Source organism: Electrona antarctica (assembly GCF_951216825.1).
Source record: "Electrona antarctica genome assembly, chromosome: 24".
NCBI lineage: Eukaryota > Metazoa > Chordata > Actinopteri > Myctophiformes > Myctophidae > Electrona > Electrona antarctica.
Genome location: NC_136803.1, coordinates 4,993,832 through 5,011,943, shown reverse-complemented (window position 1 = coordinate 5,011,943; position 18,112 = coordinate 4,993,832). Strand labels below are relative to the sequence as shown.

The window sequence follows — 18,112 nt, the reverse complement described above, 5'->3', positions numbered from 1 at the left end:
GGGGCAATTATTTTTAGGTTTTAAATATGCTCCAATTAAATAATATCTCCTAACATGTTTGTTGTTCTTATTTTGTATGTATGTCCTGTTAGTGACCGTGGCCCTGCCCTTCCCTCGGCTCCAGATGTCCATTCTCCCTCCCTCCGCACAGGGAGTGCTGCCACCTCCTTCCCCTCCAACCAGATCTCCTCGGGGTGGATTCCCACTTGCCATGCCACGCCCGCCTGCCTTTCCTCCCTCTTCTCCCCATCACTCTCTGGCCACGCCCCCTCCCCCTGTTGTCCCAACGCCCAGCAGAGGTGGACCTTCTCCCCCCGCCTTCCCACCCCCACCTCCCTCTGCTAGTGCTACCCATCACTCTGTGCCCACGCCACCTCCCCCCGTTGCCCCAACGGGCAGCAGATTTGGACCTCCTCGCCCCGTTGTCAGTCTGGATCAGATCCTCCTGGGGAAGAAGCGGCTCCGACATGTAAATAGACCTCTTGTATGTTGATGGCGTTGTAATCCCTGATTTTACATTTGGTTGCATGCTATATATTTATAATATTTTCAGAGCTCAAAACTCGAGCACAAAACACAAGTCATATAAGTCCCTCCTTATAACCGGTAGTCTGTCTAGTTTTTATTTGTTGACGAAATTATCACTATACAGAATTTATTCTTCCTTTTTAGTCATCAAGCTTAGTTTTAGTAAGTGAAAAAAGGTAATCGACAAACATTTTTTTTGTTAACAAAATTAACAAAAGAAGCAGCTGACTCCATGCATGTTTATAGGACAAAACAATTATCCTCCTCAAGACCAACAGCAGCCGTAAAAACATACCTTAAATGTGTTAGTGTAAGAATAATTTGGCTTTAAATGAACTGAAGGAATTATTGGCTGGCTTGCAACCCTTCATTCAGATGATCAGGATAATTGATAAACTACATTGGTCTGGTGTCGCATGCCGAAAGTAGTCAATATACAAGCTCACCACGCATCGCATCTGTGATGATTCTCTAGACAACAGACCTTGGAACGCCCCGCCTGCCTCGGATTGGCCGCCAACAAGAAACACGCTGATACCGGGTCTTCATCAGGTCTCAGAGACCTGATACATTTTGTACAAAGTTCTTAATTTGTACTGTTTGATCTGCAGCACTGATTAATGTAATTTATTTTTAATTAAACTTGAAACATTATTGTTCCCTTCCTCTTTATCCTTTTTAGTATAGGCCTAATAGTAGGCCTATTAGTTTACTATAATTAATTGTGACCACAGGTCGCATTTACTATGAAATCATCAATCAATCACGTTTTTGCCCGTCAGTCAGTGTATCACTCAAAATCCCCATACATGGGACAGCCCCCATATATGGTGCCCAGGTCTCGTGACATCATCAGGGATGGAGCTCCCTGATGTCATAGTAAATGCGACTTGCTGTCGCAATTAAGCCCATATATGGAGATCCTGATGTCATCAATATTGGCCAGCAACTCTACTACATCTGACCTCAAACCTCAAACCCTTAGATCTCCATATATGGATATGACAGAACCTGTTCTGACATTCCATATGTTGATCCTTCCCCATCCATCCTTCCTCTTCAATGTCTCTCTTTTGACTGATACCTGTCCATTTAAACTCTAGACAGGCCTGCCCCAAAGATATTAGTGCGGCCGCGCCTGGCAGCCAGTGAAAACTAGACTTCTCAACAGCCCCGAAAATTAAGGCCCGGCCCTACCTGGGCCATCAAACCCTGTACACTCAAGATACTGCCCCCGCTGCCACCTTTAGATCTCCATATATGGAGCTGACCTGTTCTGACATTCCATATGTTAATCTGACCTCATCAAACCCTGTACACTCAAGACACGCTCCATATACTGTATGGCCAGTACAGAATTAATTCCATATGTTGATCTGACCCCCCATTCCAAAGCGCCAGCGCTCGACCATAGTCTGCCGCCTGTCACCGAGGCGGATGCGTGCAGGCGTCTTACTGGTTAGTATAGTTTGAATATGGCATATTGTTGTTGCACAGCCCTTAATGTTATTTCTTTGTTTTTTTGAATATTATAATCTGAAACATCAGTTCAGCATGTTTTTAGAAAGTACCGCTCTGGCCAATCAGAGGCAGGCGGGGCAGACAGGGCGTTACCAAGGGCGGGTCTTTGTCTAGAGACGGACGTAGTATTGAATCAGGCAGCTTCAGTCCATCTGTGATGCTTGGTGAGCTTGCATATTGACTATTCATGGCACATGTGATGACACCATGACAAACTATCCTGTACCCATTACCATTATTTATATACCATGACAAACTATAAATCAACCTGCTGTGTGTCCTGTATTGTAGGCGGGGCCGCCAGCAGATCTTCTAGAGGGAGAGAAGTAGCCATGCACTCCTCTATCAACCACCTAGAGGGAGAGAAGTAGCCATGCACTCCTCTATCAACCAACAGCTATCAACCATTGTTCTCATTTGTGCTCTGACAAATCATGACTGATTTATTTACGACTTCCTTTAATATTCTTTATGCGTCATATCGTTGCTGTCCACGTAACTAAATTTTTTAGGTTTTAGATTTTTTTTTCCATAAATCAGTGCTATTGAACATCCTTTATGTCTGCGTGTTGGTTAAAAAAACTCAGACACTATGACGTAAAATGTTCCTTTCATTGTCAATGGGAATTTAATGTTTGTGTAGGACAAACATTTGTGAACATACATACACTAAAAGCGGAATTAGTTTCTAAGCACATTTTACATATTCGGGGAACTGTACTGAATTGTGGAGTTAGATCCTTTAAACATCTTTTTCACCATATCCGAGTCATGATATTTTTGGCCGGGTTGAGATCAGACCTGCTGACTGCACCATGTGGTCTTACTGTAACCATACTCCAATCTCACTGAGACAAAAAAATGGTTTTCTCTATAGGAACAAAGCATGTTTTCCGGCATCCTGTAGAAAAACAATCATTGAAGCCACATTTCTCTCTGTTCTGGACTATGGGGACATTATTTACAGGATTGCTGCACCATCCACTTTAAAGCACCTCGACACGGTTTACCATTCTGCCCTAAGATGGGTCACTGGTGACACCTATTTCTTTCAAGGTTCAAGGTCTTTATTAATGTCCCAGAAGGGTAATTAGGTTTACAGCAAGAGTAGTGGTTTAAAACATACAAACAATACAGGACAACAACAGACATGAGACACCATAGCATAAACAGAGGTCTGGGCGCATCTAGTGCAGGTATAGAATCAAAGAAATAAGAAAGGCTATACATTCAGAAAAAGTGCTAGGATATAAAGTGCCGGCATAGGCATGTAGGTACCTATGGTACCTACATCATTGTACACACTCCTCTCTGTCCGAGAGGCAGGACAAGCACTGGTATATGTTTATTTTCAAAGCCATCTCAGGAATGGTCCCCTCTTACATTTGCTCTATGTTGGATCAGAAGTCCTTATCAGACTCGCTCGAGTGACTTCCTGACCCTCAAGGTTCCATTTGCTAACTCAGAGCTAGGTAAAGCAGCTTTCTCTGTCAGTGCTCCATTTGATTGGAACGAACTCCAGAAGTCCCTAAAAATCTGATCACTGCCTTCCCTAGGTCAATTCAGGGAAATGATTTCTAGTACTTTTGTTCAACAATGTAACTGTTTGAATTCATTCTCATTTATCTATTATAGTTTTTAGTTTTGAATACTTTGTTTTCCAATTCATATATTTGATATTGCTGTATTTAATGTATATTGTTGATTTTGTGTTTTGTATTTCGGCTGCATTGAAAATGAGGGCCTGCCCCTCAATTGTACTTACGTGCCAATTTGCACATTTGGCAGTCAACTTTTTCTTTCTTTTTTTTTACCCCATAATTTACAGTAGTCAATCATTATCGGAATTATTCCCACTGCTTTCCACATCTGTTGTACCCTACTGGCTCACCTTAGACTGTACACAGAGTGTGTCACCAAATGTGCCATGGTAAAGATATTAATCTTTTAGACAGATTTTATTATTTCAATTGTAATGTTGTGCACGTTCCACGTAGGTTTGTCTGGGATTTCTCTGTATTCCTCCCGCTGTCTCTCCATCCCTCATATAATTCTCTGCAGGTAGATTTTAAGATTTTATTATTTGTTTTTAAAGCCCTAAACGGGCTGGCTCCCCAGTATTTATAAATCCATACACCCCAGCCAGGACAGCCAGGAGAGCTGACCAGCTGCTTCTGACTCTGCCCTCAACTAAGAGGTCTAGTTGAGGACACCGAGCTTTGTCAGTGGCCGGCCCCAACCTCTGGAACAGTCGGCCCCTGCGGATTAAATCAGCTCGCTCCTAGGAGTGAAGTCTTCTCTTAAAACTATTTATTTCTCCATGGCTTTTAACTGTCTGATTATGGATTGCATTTTGGTTTGTCTGATTGAATTTCAACTGTGTAATTGCTGCTCTTTTGTTTGTGTTGTTGCTCATGCTATTTTTATTTTTTCATTTTATTTTTCTCATTCTTCTTTTATCTGATCTTGTACAGCATTTTGGTTGACCTTTGGTCTTTGTAAATGTGCTTTATAAATAAAGTTTGATTTGATTTGAAGTCAGCAATCACCTCATCTGCCAGTCAAACCACCCTCATCCAATCACAACCATCTGAAATCTCAAACAGACTCAGTGTGAATCTGCCCTGTCCCTTTGTAACCTTGGTCCTTATGTTTTCTCCCATTTTGATTTTATGATTTCCCAGAGCAAAGTAAAGAAGGAATAGTAACAAATAACAATGCACTTTGTTGCTATAGGCATTCTGTTACCTGCCAGCCCCTGTAGCCTATAGCTACATATATCCCCATATTAGTCCATGAGCCAGAGCCCCAACATTGGGCTATAGCAGCGCTACTCAACTCAACCCGTGGCCCGCATGCGGCCCGTGCAACATATCTGTGCGGCCCGTCCTCCCGTCATGGTCATACAAATAAAAAATATTTTTGTTCTGCTTTCAGTGAGGAAAAGTCATTTCTAGCATTTCTAACGACACGATGCGGTCATGCGCTACTGAGCTGTTTGTTCTTCCTGCTGACAAAAAGTGGCCGTGGTGTTGTCGATTTACAATTATACCACAGGTACTACACTGTCACTGCAGTACACCATCTTCCATCTCTCCTATCTTTGACTTGTCACAACTCTTCTACTCTATGGCTCTGGATCGACCGTGGTATTATTATTATTCGCCGTTAGAAAATGTTCAGGTGTTCTGATCTGATAGCCGCCTCCCCTCACGTCAAAACAGTGCTGGCGCTTTGGCATGGGGGGTCAGATCAACATATGGAATGAATTCTGTACTGGCCATATATGGAGCATGTCTTGAGTGTACAAGGTTTGATGAGGTCAGATCAACATATGGAATGCATTCTGTATTGGCCATAATGGAGCGTGTTACGAGGCATGACACGACTTTGTTGAATGCTTGATTCTGATTGGAATCACACACAATGTGATTTACAACTAAACTTTGCTCTCAAGAACACTTCCTTCTTTTTCGAGGTGACCGTGCGCTGCAATGCGCTCAGTGGAGCGCCGCCATAAGACCGTCCATGGACAGTACAAACTGCTGCTTGCCATGTGCAAAAATTGGCACTGTCAAGCATCCATGACAACGGTGTGTGTTGTATATGACATATGACATGGTATATGATAGACCAGAGCATATGACATTTTGGAAAAAGACTGCCGAGATAAGGATTTTTTTTTACGACGACCAGAAGAGGAAAAAGTAATTTTGTTTATTCTATTCAATTTGGTTTACTCTATTCACAGCGTGTCCTTGCACAAGTGCACTTGCCAATCACAGCGCGTCCTTGCACAAGTGCACTGCCCAATCACAGCGTGTCCTTGCCCAAGTGCACAGGCCAATCACAGCGCGACATGCACAAGCAAAGGCTTTAGGATGGCGCCATTAGCCGTAATGAAGAATATGGGCCTCCTCTTGTACTTCGTGTTTGTGATGTGTCACTTAATTAGCCCTGCAAGCGGAACTCCAGCAGGTAAAAACAACTGCACAATGCCTGATTTATTTGGACGGAACTTGTATGTGCGGATAGGATACGAACCCCCAATTCAACACAATTTTTGGCTGTATCTTGGTTGCCGTGCTGTCAATTTAGTCATGGTCGGAGCAAGAAATATCACCTGTACCAATGGGGTGTGGGTTCCTCCGGTCCCAGAGTGCAGGGTCCCTGTCCCCTGTCTCCCACCACAAACAGGACCAAATATGGCGTTTCATGAGGATGACATCGGAAACAAAATGTTTCCACATGGCTCTTACGTAGTCCTTGTGTGTAAGGCCGGCTTTATCGAAGGACATGGGAATATTACGTGTACCGCTGGCCAATGGAGTCCCATCACGCTCATTTGTGATAGGCCTACAGACTGTGGTTATCTTGGTCACGTACCGAATGGAGCTATACATTATCCAAATGGAACAATGGTTGGTGACAAAGCTGTGGCCACATGTGATGCTGGCTACAAGCTGTTGGGCCCGACAGAACTGACTTGTGGAGTGCATGGCTGGCCAGAGAAACGACCAGAATGTGAAGGTATTTCATGTAACCGACCGCCAAACGTTGAGAACGCCAATAGTGACAGTGCGGTCAAACGGTATGCCTATGGAGACGTCGTGGTTTACACCTGTGATGTCGGCTTCAACATGGCAAGTGGTGCAGGTGCCATAACGTGCGGCAGCGACGGCTGGACGAACGAGCTACCGGTATGTGAGCTGATTCAATGCAAACCTCCAGCAGATGTTCCAGGTGCTGATAGGTTCCCTTTGAAGCAGAAGTACCACTATGGGGAAGGTGTGACATACACATGTAGAAAAGGTTTCAGACTTGAAGCTCATGGTTCATCAAAATGTCAAGTTGATGGAATTTTTCACCCGGCTCCTCCAACTTGTGAAGAAATAGAAATAACAGTATGGTATTTGTCATGGATTGTCATTCCATTTGTCGTACTTGCCATTGCCATTACATGTATGGCAATTGCCATTGCCATATTTATAAGCACAGCCTACGGCGGTGTGTGGAGCTCTCTGTAGCCGGGACAGCGATTATTATCCTATACCCAGCTTTGTTTGTTTGTGTGTACCAAATCTGAGATGATTTGTTTGGCTGAGCACGGAATGTGATTGCGAACGCAGTGATTGCGAACGCAGTGAGCACTATATGAGACCAAGCAGAACATGTCTGTCTGTCTGTGTGTGTGTGAGTGTGTGTGTGTGTGTCACGCTGTAACACCACCCGCCCGCCACCAGAGCGCGCAGCTGTATCACACACAAAAAACACACACACACACACAAAAAACTTAACTTAAAAAAAACTTAAAGAAAAAACATTAAAAAAAACTTAACTTAAAAAAAACTTAAAGAAAAAACATTAAACAAAAAACACGCACGCACACATACACACTAAAAAACTTAACTTAAAAAAACTTAACTTTAAAAAAAAAACTTACAAAAAAACACTTAAAGCTGCTATAAGCAATAATATGTCAAAATATTATTGACCTTTTTATTTATTTTATTCAGACAGCCAGCAATGGGTAGAACGCTCCCAAAAATAATTTAGTCTCTGTGATACATCTAGGGGCCGCAATCTGCATTCAAAGATGTTCCTAGAAGCTTTGTCATTGGTCGAAAAAAAACCCGGTCGCAGTGACTAACCAATCAGGAAGCAGACAGGCAAATCGACCAATGACAAAGCTTCTAGGAAAATCTTTGAATGCAAATTGCGGCCCTAGATGTGTCAAAGAGACTAAATCTTTTTTGGGAGCGTTGAATACCAAAAACAATCGTCTGAATACCAAAAAAATAAAAAGGTCATTAAAATGTTGACAAATTATTGCTTATAGCAGCTTTAACAGGATCTGTGCCGACCATTTATGACCGTCTTTCAGGCTTCCCTGCCTATGCTACCTTTGAACAGCCACTGCACCGACCGCTGAGTTGCTCGTCATGAAAATCCCCTTTAAAACGGTGTAAATGCTTGTCGTAGAGTTGAAAAGTATTCCAAAGTGGCAATCATAACAGACCGGGCGAGGAAGCCACGCGCTGCTAGGCAGCTTCTTCATTGTAAACAATAGGGACTCAGTTTCCCTTAATTGACCAAAAAAAGCTTCTCAGGTCAAATATTGATGTGAGATTAAAATGTGATTAATTTAGATTAATTAATTACAATGCTTCAAATTAATTTGTTTTTTTTTATCGAGTCCCAGCCTAGTTTGTTTCTCTGTTTTAGTATTTTTGAGTGGTGCAACCACTCCAGTCTCCAAGGAACAGCAATGTCCGTGACGTTCAACTATGTGTGTGACTATGTGTTCAACTATGTGTGTGACTATGTTTGTGTGACGTTAATGAGCACCAGTACCAATGAGTACCAAAAGTGGCGCTGTTGTGCCAGAAACAGAGAGAGAGAGATAGTGCTGCGCTGTTGCCTGCTAATGAGAGAGAGAGAGAGAGAGGGATTTGCACCACAGTTCACAGTACACAGGTGTGTTTTTTTTTTCTTTTTGGCCATTGACTCTGTCTATGAAAGTAGTTAAATGTGATTTCTAAGCCCTTCAACATGGTCCATTTATATTATATTTATTGACAGTGAATCAATCTATCGATGTGTATGCTGATGCTGATAGTTATTGTGCAAATTATTATGCTGTTTAGTGTTTATTACCACAATGCAACAGGAGCATCTGTGCTCTGGCTGTGCATCTGTATTTGGAGCACTTCAATTCGCACAGAATATCAGTCAGTAAAAGAGCATGTATTGATGAAAATCCGATGGTCTATAACGGTGGGCTTATATTCATTCAGAGATGTGCAACACAGTTGTGCCTACAGTAGCCTACTATCGCACCAAATATGCCTACACTTGTTTTGTGGCAAACATTTAATTTGAGCAAATGAAGAGCAAGTCCCCAGCAGACGAAACAAACATTCCCATTTCATGGTCGCTCACCTGCCATCTTATTATGTAGGTGCAGGCTAGCCTGGCTAATAAGCCAGACTAATATCACACAACACTGTCGCGGTATATCAGTCTGGGCTGGCTCCACTTGGATTTCATTTCCCGAGAAACATTTTCTCTTTGACGCAATTGGTCAGAGCTACTGTCAGTCAAAAGTCTCAAGCATTGAACGTCACTGTACCAAAGCCCGCCCATATTGCATACCGTGTCCCGATTGGTCCGACCTGTTCTCGGTTGTAGGAAAGAGGCGTGCTACTGAGCCTCGCCAGACCGTAATCCGCTGGTAGGCAACTTTTTTTTGCCAACGGCTGATTCGGTCTGGTTTATTAACCAGGCTAGGTGCAGGCCACATTTTACTGTGCATGTGCAAACCTCCCGCAGGAGGCCGCGCCACGCCCCGTGAGTCTTCCTTCTTTATTTGTCCTAGTACTGACCATAGACATACATATCTATGGTATTGACAGTGATGAAGCAAACGTCTGTTCATTGATCCATTTAACTGCTATGTGGGGGCTTACACACTTAGGCCAGCTTCCGCAAACTTTTGCCATGAAAGTGGAAGCACACCATTGTCTACAATGTCATTGTTGCTGCAGCATGAATGAACATTTCCATTTTCTAGAACAGAGGGCACTATAATTACAAATACCAATTAGAAACAATTAAGGCGGATGACCAGTGAGTGACCACTGACTTTTGGTCATGTATGTATAACTATAACAGCAGCACCAAGTACAGTAACAACCTACTCACCTGCAACACTAGTACTAACACTGTACTTACATTAGAGAGAAGGGGGGGGGGGGGGGGTGTATAACAGCAGCACCAAGTACAGTAACAACCTACTCACCTGCAACACTAGTACTAACACTGTACTTACATTAGAGAGAAGGGGGGGGGGGGGGGTGGAGGCAGCATGCAGTATCATTCAAGACGAAAACATGTGATTGGCAGCGTTCGGCAGCGGTGGCCGAACGGATAGCGGCGCGGTCTAGATACCGGAAGGTTCCCAGTTCGAACCAGCCGTCCGACACGTTAAAATTACCACCGCTGAAATGCCCTTGAACAAGGCATCAACCACTACGATGAAATGTGTTCTATGAGCAGGGCCTGGCTGGAAACAAGTTCTTGAGCTTAGCCCAGATACCCTGGGTAAATATAGATTTCATTTCATTTCATTGTTGGTTTCACCTACAACAAAGAGAGGAACAAGAGAGGAAGGCATGATTTGCGGAACACCATATGTGTAACTGTGTCTGTCTTGGTGTTTCTGTTGCAGTTCTGTCACTTGTCAGACAGAGAGAGGGGACCCAGAGCTGAGGAGACAACACAGAGAGAGGGGACCCAGAGCTGAGGAGACAACACAAGGAACCATCTCAGCTTCACCGCCATGCGTGCACAACCCATCTCATTCATTGTGCTCCTTCTGAGCTTGGACGTCCAGAGTAAGTCGTTCATTATTACATATTTCTCCTATTACTGCGTGAATATGAACTGTACTTAATCCAGGATCCTTTGAGAGTTTGAAACATGATAAAGAATAAATAAACACGCTTGCAACACTGAGGGCTCCAATGTGACAGATGCTTTAGATCAGGGGTGCCCACACTTTTTGACTTCAGAGCTACTTTCAAAATGACCAGCTCGGCAAGATCTACCCACCAAATCAATTATTGTACCATTGCTGAAAATAGTTTAAATATTCTGTACAGTATAAGACAAATGCACTTGGAATGGGAAATAGAACGGGAGAAATGTTTTATTTTTTTTTATCGTTTTTGTCTTCAATATATTTAAATGAAATACTCTTTAGGGGCATGTCATGTGATCTACCTGCACATCCTTTGTGATCTACTGGTAGATCGCGATCTACCTTTTGGGCACCCCTGCTTTAGATGCTATAAAAGCATCCGTCTCATTGGAGCCCTCACTATCCGAGCAAATTATTTAGCCTATTCTTCTCTATAGGCTGCTATTCGCTGCTCAGCACCTGCCCAAACCTGGGTTGGGATGTGCATGTCGGTTCTCTCTTTTCATGTATCACTCCAACATGTATAGACATGGGGGGGCCACGAGGTAAATGGGTGAAACCCCTTTTCGTTACCCGATTAAAGAATACAGTGATGACACAATGATACACACATGTCTTTGCGGAGGGTGTGTAGAGAGCCCAGGATCACATTAGATTGTGGAAATCGAATGTGAGGGGGTGAAAAAATGGGTTACAAAATCGAGGGATAACATTTTTAGGATACACATGTCATCATTTTCTCCACATGTAGGTCAGGATCATCCTGACTGTGATAAAAAATGTCACAATGAAATGCTAAAGTACTTTTAAACTAGTATGGGATACAGAAACTATAGAGTATTTATGAAGAGTAGAGTACTCGTGTAGAGTATTTAATTAATTTGTATCATATCTTCCCAATACAGGTGAAGAGATTGATTGTGTGCCGGTCATTAAAGTACGTCGCAACACAGTCTACAGAGTTTCACCAGGGAGCCCACTGAGGATTAACTGTACTGTGGAGTTCTGCAACAATACACCACCAGTGATGTCCTGGTGGTACCAAGACAAGAAAGAATCAACCATCATTCACAACAGTACTCACATTCACACAAAGTGGGAGCAAGAGACAAATTCAAGAGGGTATTTTTATCTGTATTTTGACAACATAAGCACAAGCGACTCCGGGCTGTATAACTGTCGAGGTGGAGGCTCCGTCAGTCATTTAATGAATGTCTCTTTAGTTGCAATAGTATCTGGTAAGTTTATTTATTTCCATACATCAGACTTCTATTTAACTCTTAAGTGTACTAGTCTGCCACAGGAAAGTCCACCCATCACTGATGTACTATGGAATAGATAGATAATCAAAGCTTTTTGGTTTTATTTGTCAGGGTGGAAAGTCCTTGTGACATTACATTTCCCTTATTTTCTTACATTTTCACTTTCTGTGACAAAGTACCAATCGTTCATGTATTCCAGATAGTTTTGAGGTGAACACTGAGGTGAACACGGTTACATTGAGGAACAACACACCGAGTACATCAGAAGGTTCTCACATTTTCTCACAGTCCTACATCCCCTTGTTGCAGTACAATATAAAATACATACTGTAGCATTCAATAATGTTCTAGTATTGATGATGAATATATGGCTAATTTAAACTTTATGGTACAAAGTATAAATCCAAGAATAACACTTTGTTGTACAAAGTATAATAAATTAACCTAAAAGTGGTTTCAGTATTGCATTTGAATTGAATTCAATGTGTTTTCTTTCTTCTCATTACAGAATCAAGAGTAAACATGTGGCAGTATGTTTATCCCTCGGCTGGCATTGTTGGGTTTGTCATCATAGTGATAATTGTATCCGTCCTGTCAATGCGAGGTTGCAAAGGTAAGATGCTCCAAATAGACCCAAGTCACACTAAGAGTCAGAACACAGTTATCTGTCACAAGTTTACTTCTCAAGTAAAGCCTTAAGAAGTTCTACAGAGAAATGCATTATCAAACTCCCAGCTCATACATTAATTACTTCCATCAAACATTTTTTTAAGCCCCAACATCAAACATGTGTGTTTCCCTGTGACCAACATATCTTAAAAGGTTTATGACCTGATTGCCATGATATTTGATGTACATTCATACTCCCAACCTTCTGATTTTGGTTACCCTGCAACCTTTCCTATAACACCACTGTAAAGTTGGCCAAGGCTCCAAAAAGTTCACAAGTCCCAGGATGCAGGTTTTGTATTTTATTTACCTCTCCAGTGCAGGTTATTTCACAGACACAGTGTAGCCCAGGCAAAATAATAGTTACAAAATAAGGACTGGCCAAAACAACGCTCCAACTAACAGAACTGAATAAACACTTGAAAACTAAAGAAAATTAAACAAACCAGGAAACCTAAGAAACTATAAACCTTATAAATACAAAGGCCCTGATAGCTCTCCCCTGGATGTTGTCTCTCTAGCCTCAAGCAAGGACTGAACTCCCTGCCACACCTTTTAAGCAGGTGAGGCAAACCATCACCTGGTTGCTAATTGGTAACTCTTATAACTTAACCAAGGCTAACTAAGGCCCATAAGTTATTTTACACAATTACATCAGGACATATTGAAGTTAAATGTATTCCAGAATGTTCTCCAGGCGCCAATTCGTTCACAAATAATGAAGTCAAAAGACTGATATAAACACAACATACACCCCTCCTCCTCCACAGTGCTTGGCCCATATCCAATCAACAGGATTGCCAGCACTGCAGAGCAGAGATAACCTGACTCCGCCAGATGGGGCAGCAGAGAGTACAGGGTTCCCCCCTCCTGCTCCCATCTGGGAACTCTCAGGCAGACTTGATGCCCGGCCACAAAACTGCTGCCCCATCTGGCGGAGTCAGGTTAGAGCAGAGACAGGTGTCTCCACAAATAATCACATTTCCCCACAGTGTCAATAAATAAATACACCTTTAAAACTCTTTCAGTCCTCCTGTTGAAAATGTTCAGATACTGCTATAGGGCACGGGTTGCCCCATGCATGACAACCACCATCAGGCTAAACTTTCAAATGAGCAATAGGAGATATGTTTTAGGCATTGGCTTTTCTGCACTCAATTCAGTGCATTGTTGATGGTCCCTCTCCAACTACACACAGTAAGACTTCATTCTCCATCTACAGACATGATTGTGGTTCTGAAAATGGTAAGTGATTACTGTACACCTCATGACAATGTGTTTTGTCCATCATCATGCAGGGAAACAAATGAAAACGGAACAAACTGAGAATCAGGTATCATAACACATTTATATATTCACATGACCTATAAAACGTTCAGTTTCTTGTTCCTTTAAAGCCACCTCATTTAGTTTTGCTTCTTTAAACGTTAGACGTTTTGGTGATCCATTTTATTTATTTACAGTACTTGTCCACACGTGTGTCCCACCAGCCACCACTTCAAATCAGAAGAATCCAACCTCACCCAAGACAAAGTCTCACTCCCCATGAGTCCTTGCCCAGCAGAGACCCTGCATGTACCTATGAACCTATGAACGCCCTGCTCCGACGGCCTTCCCAGCAGCAGACATCCATGGAGACGACCACCCTTCACTCAACAACAGCGTCAGGGAGGGACCATGATGACCACATCTACACCAACAGGAAACAGGCAGAGCAAGGGGAGGAGACAGGAGGAAACGATGAAGAGGAGAGCTCTCTGCTGTATGTTGCGCTGAATCACCAGATCACAGGTGCACACGTGCGGCCGCCAAGGCCTACAGAGGAGACTTCAGTGTATGCAGCAATACGCGTGGGTTAATTTTCACTTTATCGTATAGCCTATGACCACATCGCTCGCCAAAAAGAGGATTTCCAACTCAAAGAATGTGATGTGTTTTTCAGTTGCAAATCCCTAACTTCCTCTACACAGGATTGTTAGCAAGACTTGTTGGAGTTACCTTTGACAATTCTCAATTTTCCATTTGTGCCGTATGTGTACTGTTGAAGTGCTTGCCTTGTGTAGAATCCTGTGTGATTTCTTTCGACAATAAGCTGTGGATGATATAGCCCCATATGGAACGATACATGTTGCAATCCTTGGTCTAATTAATCCCCACGAGCAGCCACAGGAAGATAAGGCAGGCAGGTAGAACCAGAAGCCATTCATGAGTCACACTGCCAAATTATTACATCTGTGTTTCTGTTTTTAGCCTTTTTCTTCCTTCAATTTAGACAGACACAGGAAACCAAAGACAGAGTAAGGGACAAGGTGTGTGTGTGTGTGTGTGTGTGTGTGTGTGTGTGTGTGTGTGTGTGTGTGTGTGTGTGTGTGTGTGTGTGTGTGTGTGTGTGTGTGTGTGTGTGTGTGTGTAAAGAAAAGCAGCACTTCTATAGCAATGTACAGCTAGTACAACATCGATGGGAATGGTTGTTTCGGATTGATCTCTAGACAACATGAATGAGAATGATTATTATTATTTAAATCCATGCCAATCACTACTGGCTCAGACAGACAGACAGACAGGCTATTGTAGGTAGACAGACAGGCAGACAGACAGACAGGCGGAGAGACAGACAGAAGCAGGAAACTCAGTTTGTTGTTTTCGTTCCTCTGAAGGCCAACTCTTTCCTGTTTCACACCCTTCGAGCAGAAAAACAACAATCTCATGTCCTTGCTACACGAGGACGTTGCGGGCTGTTCCCCGCCTAAGTTTGTGAACGATATAAAACTTTACTGCGTCTACATTGCGGTTATGTTAATTATGTACGATGTCTATACGAGACCGGTAAACTGCTTCGTTACAATCTCAGTCTGTTGCAAATCAACACACACACACACACACACACACACACACACGTGGTATGAGTGAGGGATATAATAATGTATGTATGAATGGTGATCGTTTCAGATTGTTGTCCTTTACCAGGGCGCTGGAAAAGAAAGGTGTTTTTTTCTAAAGGGGTAGATTTCTAGTTTCAAGATTTCAAGATAATCAAAATGCTTTCATTTGAAACCAACCTCTGAATTACTGACTCGGTCTCGGTATGTGTTGATTTGGAAAGTTACATTCTGTAAGTTTGTCTGTATTGTCTCAAACAGCATGCAAGATGTAAACATGTTAACATTGTGTAAATATAAACGGAGCCATTCCCCAAAACAAAAGAACCACAGCATTAATTGTACAGGCTGTGGTTCACCAAACCACCGTATGATATATACTGCCATCTAGTGGAATTAAACGGCAATGTAAACGTATGTTTTCTCATGCCAATAAAGCCCTTTGAATTGAATTGAATTGAAAATTGGAATTAAACACTCAAAAGGTAACTACTTGCCTGTGTGGTTATTATCACGAACTCATTCAAATATTCTTAAATCACGGGTTGGAAGTTTTCCAAAGGCAATTTTATCATCACATGGTTTCTGTCTCATATCAATAAATATAATACCTTTCCCAATTAGAAAGGTATCATCCCGGCCAGTATCCTACAGTGAATACTTTCTGCATAGTAAAATCCTCAGTGATAAATCACCCATTTGTGACTCAGAGTGTGTACAAATGTGAAATGAAATTATGAAATGATTACTATATTTACCCAGGGTATCTGGGCTAAGCTCAAGAACTTGTTTCCAGCCAGGCCCTGCTCATAGAACACATTTCATCGTAGTGGTTCAATGCCTTGTTAACGCGTCGGACCGCTGATTCGAACTGGCGACCTTCCGGTATCAAGACCGCTCCGCTATCCGTTCGGCCACCGCTGCCTCACAGTGACTCATAAGGTCAAACCTGTACACATTGAGTTAAATGCCACTATCTTACAGAAGGACATGAAGTTGAACCTCTATCCCTGGAAATATTATTATTAATTATTTTAAACTGTTTCTTTTTGTCAGTATTTGCTTGATTTAGACAGGACAATGTAGAGACAGGAAGCTGAGGGCAGAGATAAGGACAAGCAACACAGGTCTCCAACTGGAATCAAACCAGGGACTTTTGTGTTCACGTGGCCGACTCGACAAGCCAATCATCCACTGGTGCTCACCCCATGACAGACTGTGTCACACCCACTGTTATTTATGATAATAATAATGTAAATCACCCCATGACACAGTCACACCCACTGTTATTTATGATAATAATAATGTAAATCAAAACACTGTTGGAGGTTTCCGCCAGATAAGTGTCAGGCAAAGGTGGCTTTTCATTATTAGTTGAAATATTTGCTTTTATAACATTAATAAGAATAATTTAAATAACTGTGTGGCTACTCCCTGCTCCAAGGGACAAAGGAAACTTTCCTTTGTCCCTTTCCTGTCTTTGAGACTGTGCCACAGGCTTTTGTCAAGGTCAAAAAATATGTTTAATATTTGGAGAGCAGGTTTCCTAGGACCTAGGCTACATTCAGAAGTAAAACAAAAAAATGATTTATCTATTTTGGCAGGAAAAAAACAAAACAAAAGTGTAGAGTAAAAAGCAGCATACTTGTTACTGAGATGTCATGGAGTAAGTAAGTAGCCTTGCCGAGCCATGAGGCCCATAGGGCTGCAGGAGCCTATCTCCTGTTTCTGTAGCGTGAGGCAGCTTGATGTACAAGTACACCCCCTGGACATGACGCTAGTATGTCCCAGGGACTTACCCCCAATCCAACCCTTGATGCTGTGTGTCAAGCAGGGAGGCACTGGGTCCCATTTTTAGAGTCTTTGGTATGACCCGGCCGGGGAGTAGAAGTATTTAAACTATGTATGAAAAAATGTAAGTGGCTTAAAATTGCATTAAGTTCAGTAATTTCGTAAATGTAATGACACTTTCCACCACTGTGAGCAGTTTATTTTGCAATCACGTGACGTTTCTCATTGACCCTTGGCTGACTCAGACCAAAATCACCTGGGACTATAAGTGTGAAACTGGGCGTGTGTCTGTTTGTGCGAGACTATTTTGGAACTTTAAACCATTTAACACAATGAAGTGACGTAAATCATACACAGCAAAATCCCCAGTGTTCATTTATCCATTTGTAAGTCAATGGAATCGAGTGTACAAATTTAACCAAATGGACCCATAAAATTAACAGAGGATTTTACTGTGTACAATATATCATTCATGAGGTTTTTCTTTTTGTTCACAAAGCTGTGCTGTTCATAGGAGCCAAACGTTTTAACAATGGCAGTCATCGAGTGCGGCCGGTTATGGAAGTGGACTGGGTGAATGAGTTTCCTTTGTACTGTTAAAAGAAAACGTGTCAGTTCCAATATATCTCCGAGTGTAGTTTTGTAAAACATGTTTGTAAAACTTTTGTACTGTCCATGGACGGTCTTATACGTGTTTTTTGGTAGTGTCCACTCTCAAAAATGGTACACTAGCCAGCTCTGACATAATATCCAACTCTATCTCAATGTTAAGTGTTTTAGATTAGCCTTTTAGATATGATTGTACTAGTGTGGTAGATTATAAATCAGAAAGTTGCTGTCCCCAACTTCCACTGCTGGGGTCATCCACAGACCCTGGGGATCATACAGTCCCTACATTTAATCAAAGTGTTTAAGTGTCCTACCTTTATGGAGTACTTTTAAAAAGTAATGCATTTTTTCTTGATTTTCCCATTTGATCA

The 18,112-nt window shown here is 42.2% G+C and overlaps 1 protein-coding gene across 1 annotated transcript; it reads left to right on the top strand.

Annotated features, from left to right (window-relative positions):
- Window positions 1-12,341: 12,341 nt before the first annotated feature.
- LOC306917079 (uncharacterized protein) lies at window positions 12,342-14,486 on the top strand. Its single transcript, XM_079495203.1, has 3 exons — window positions 12,342-12,406; window positions 13,761-13,795; window positions 13,953-14,486. The coding sequence occupies exons 1-3, from the start codon at window positions 12,391-12,393 to the stop codon at window positions 14,319-14,321; spliced, it is 420 nt and encodes a 139-aa protein (XP_079351329.1). The 5' UTR covers window positions 12,342-12,390; the 3' UTR covers window positions 14,322-14,486.
- The last annotated feature ends 3,626 nt before the right edge of the window (window positions 14,487-18,112 follow it).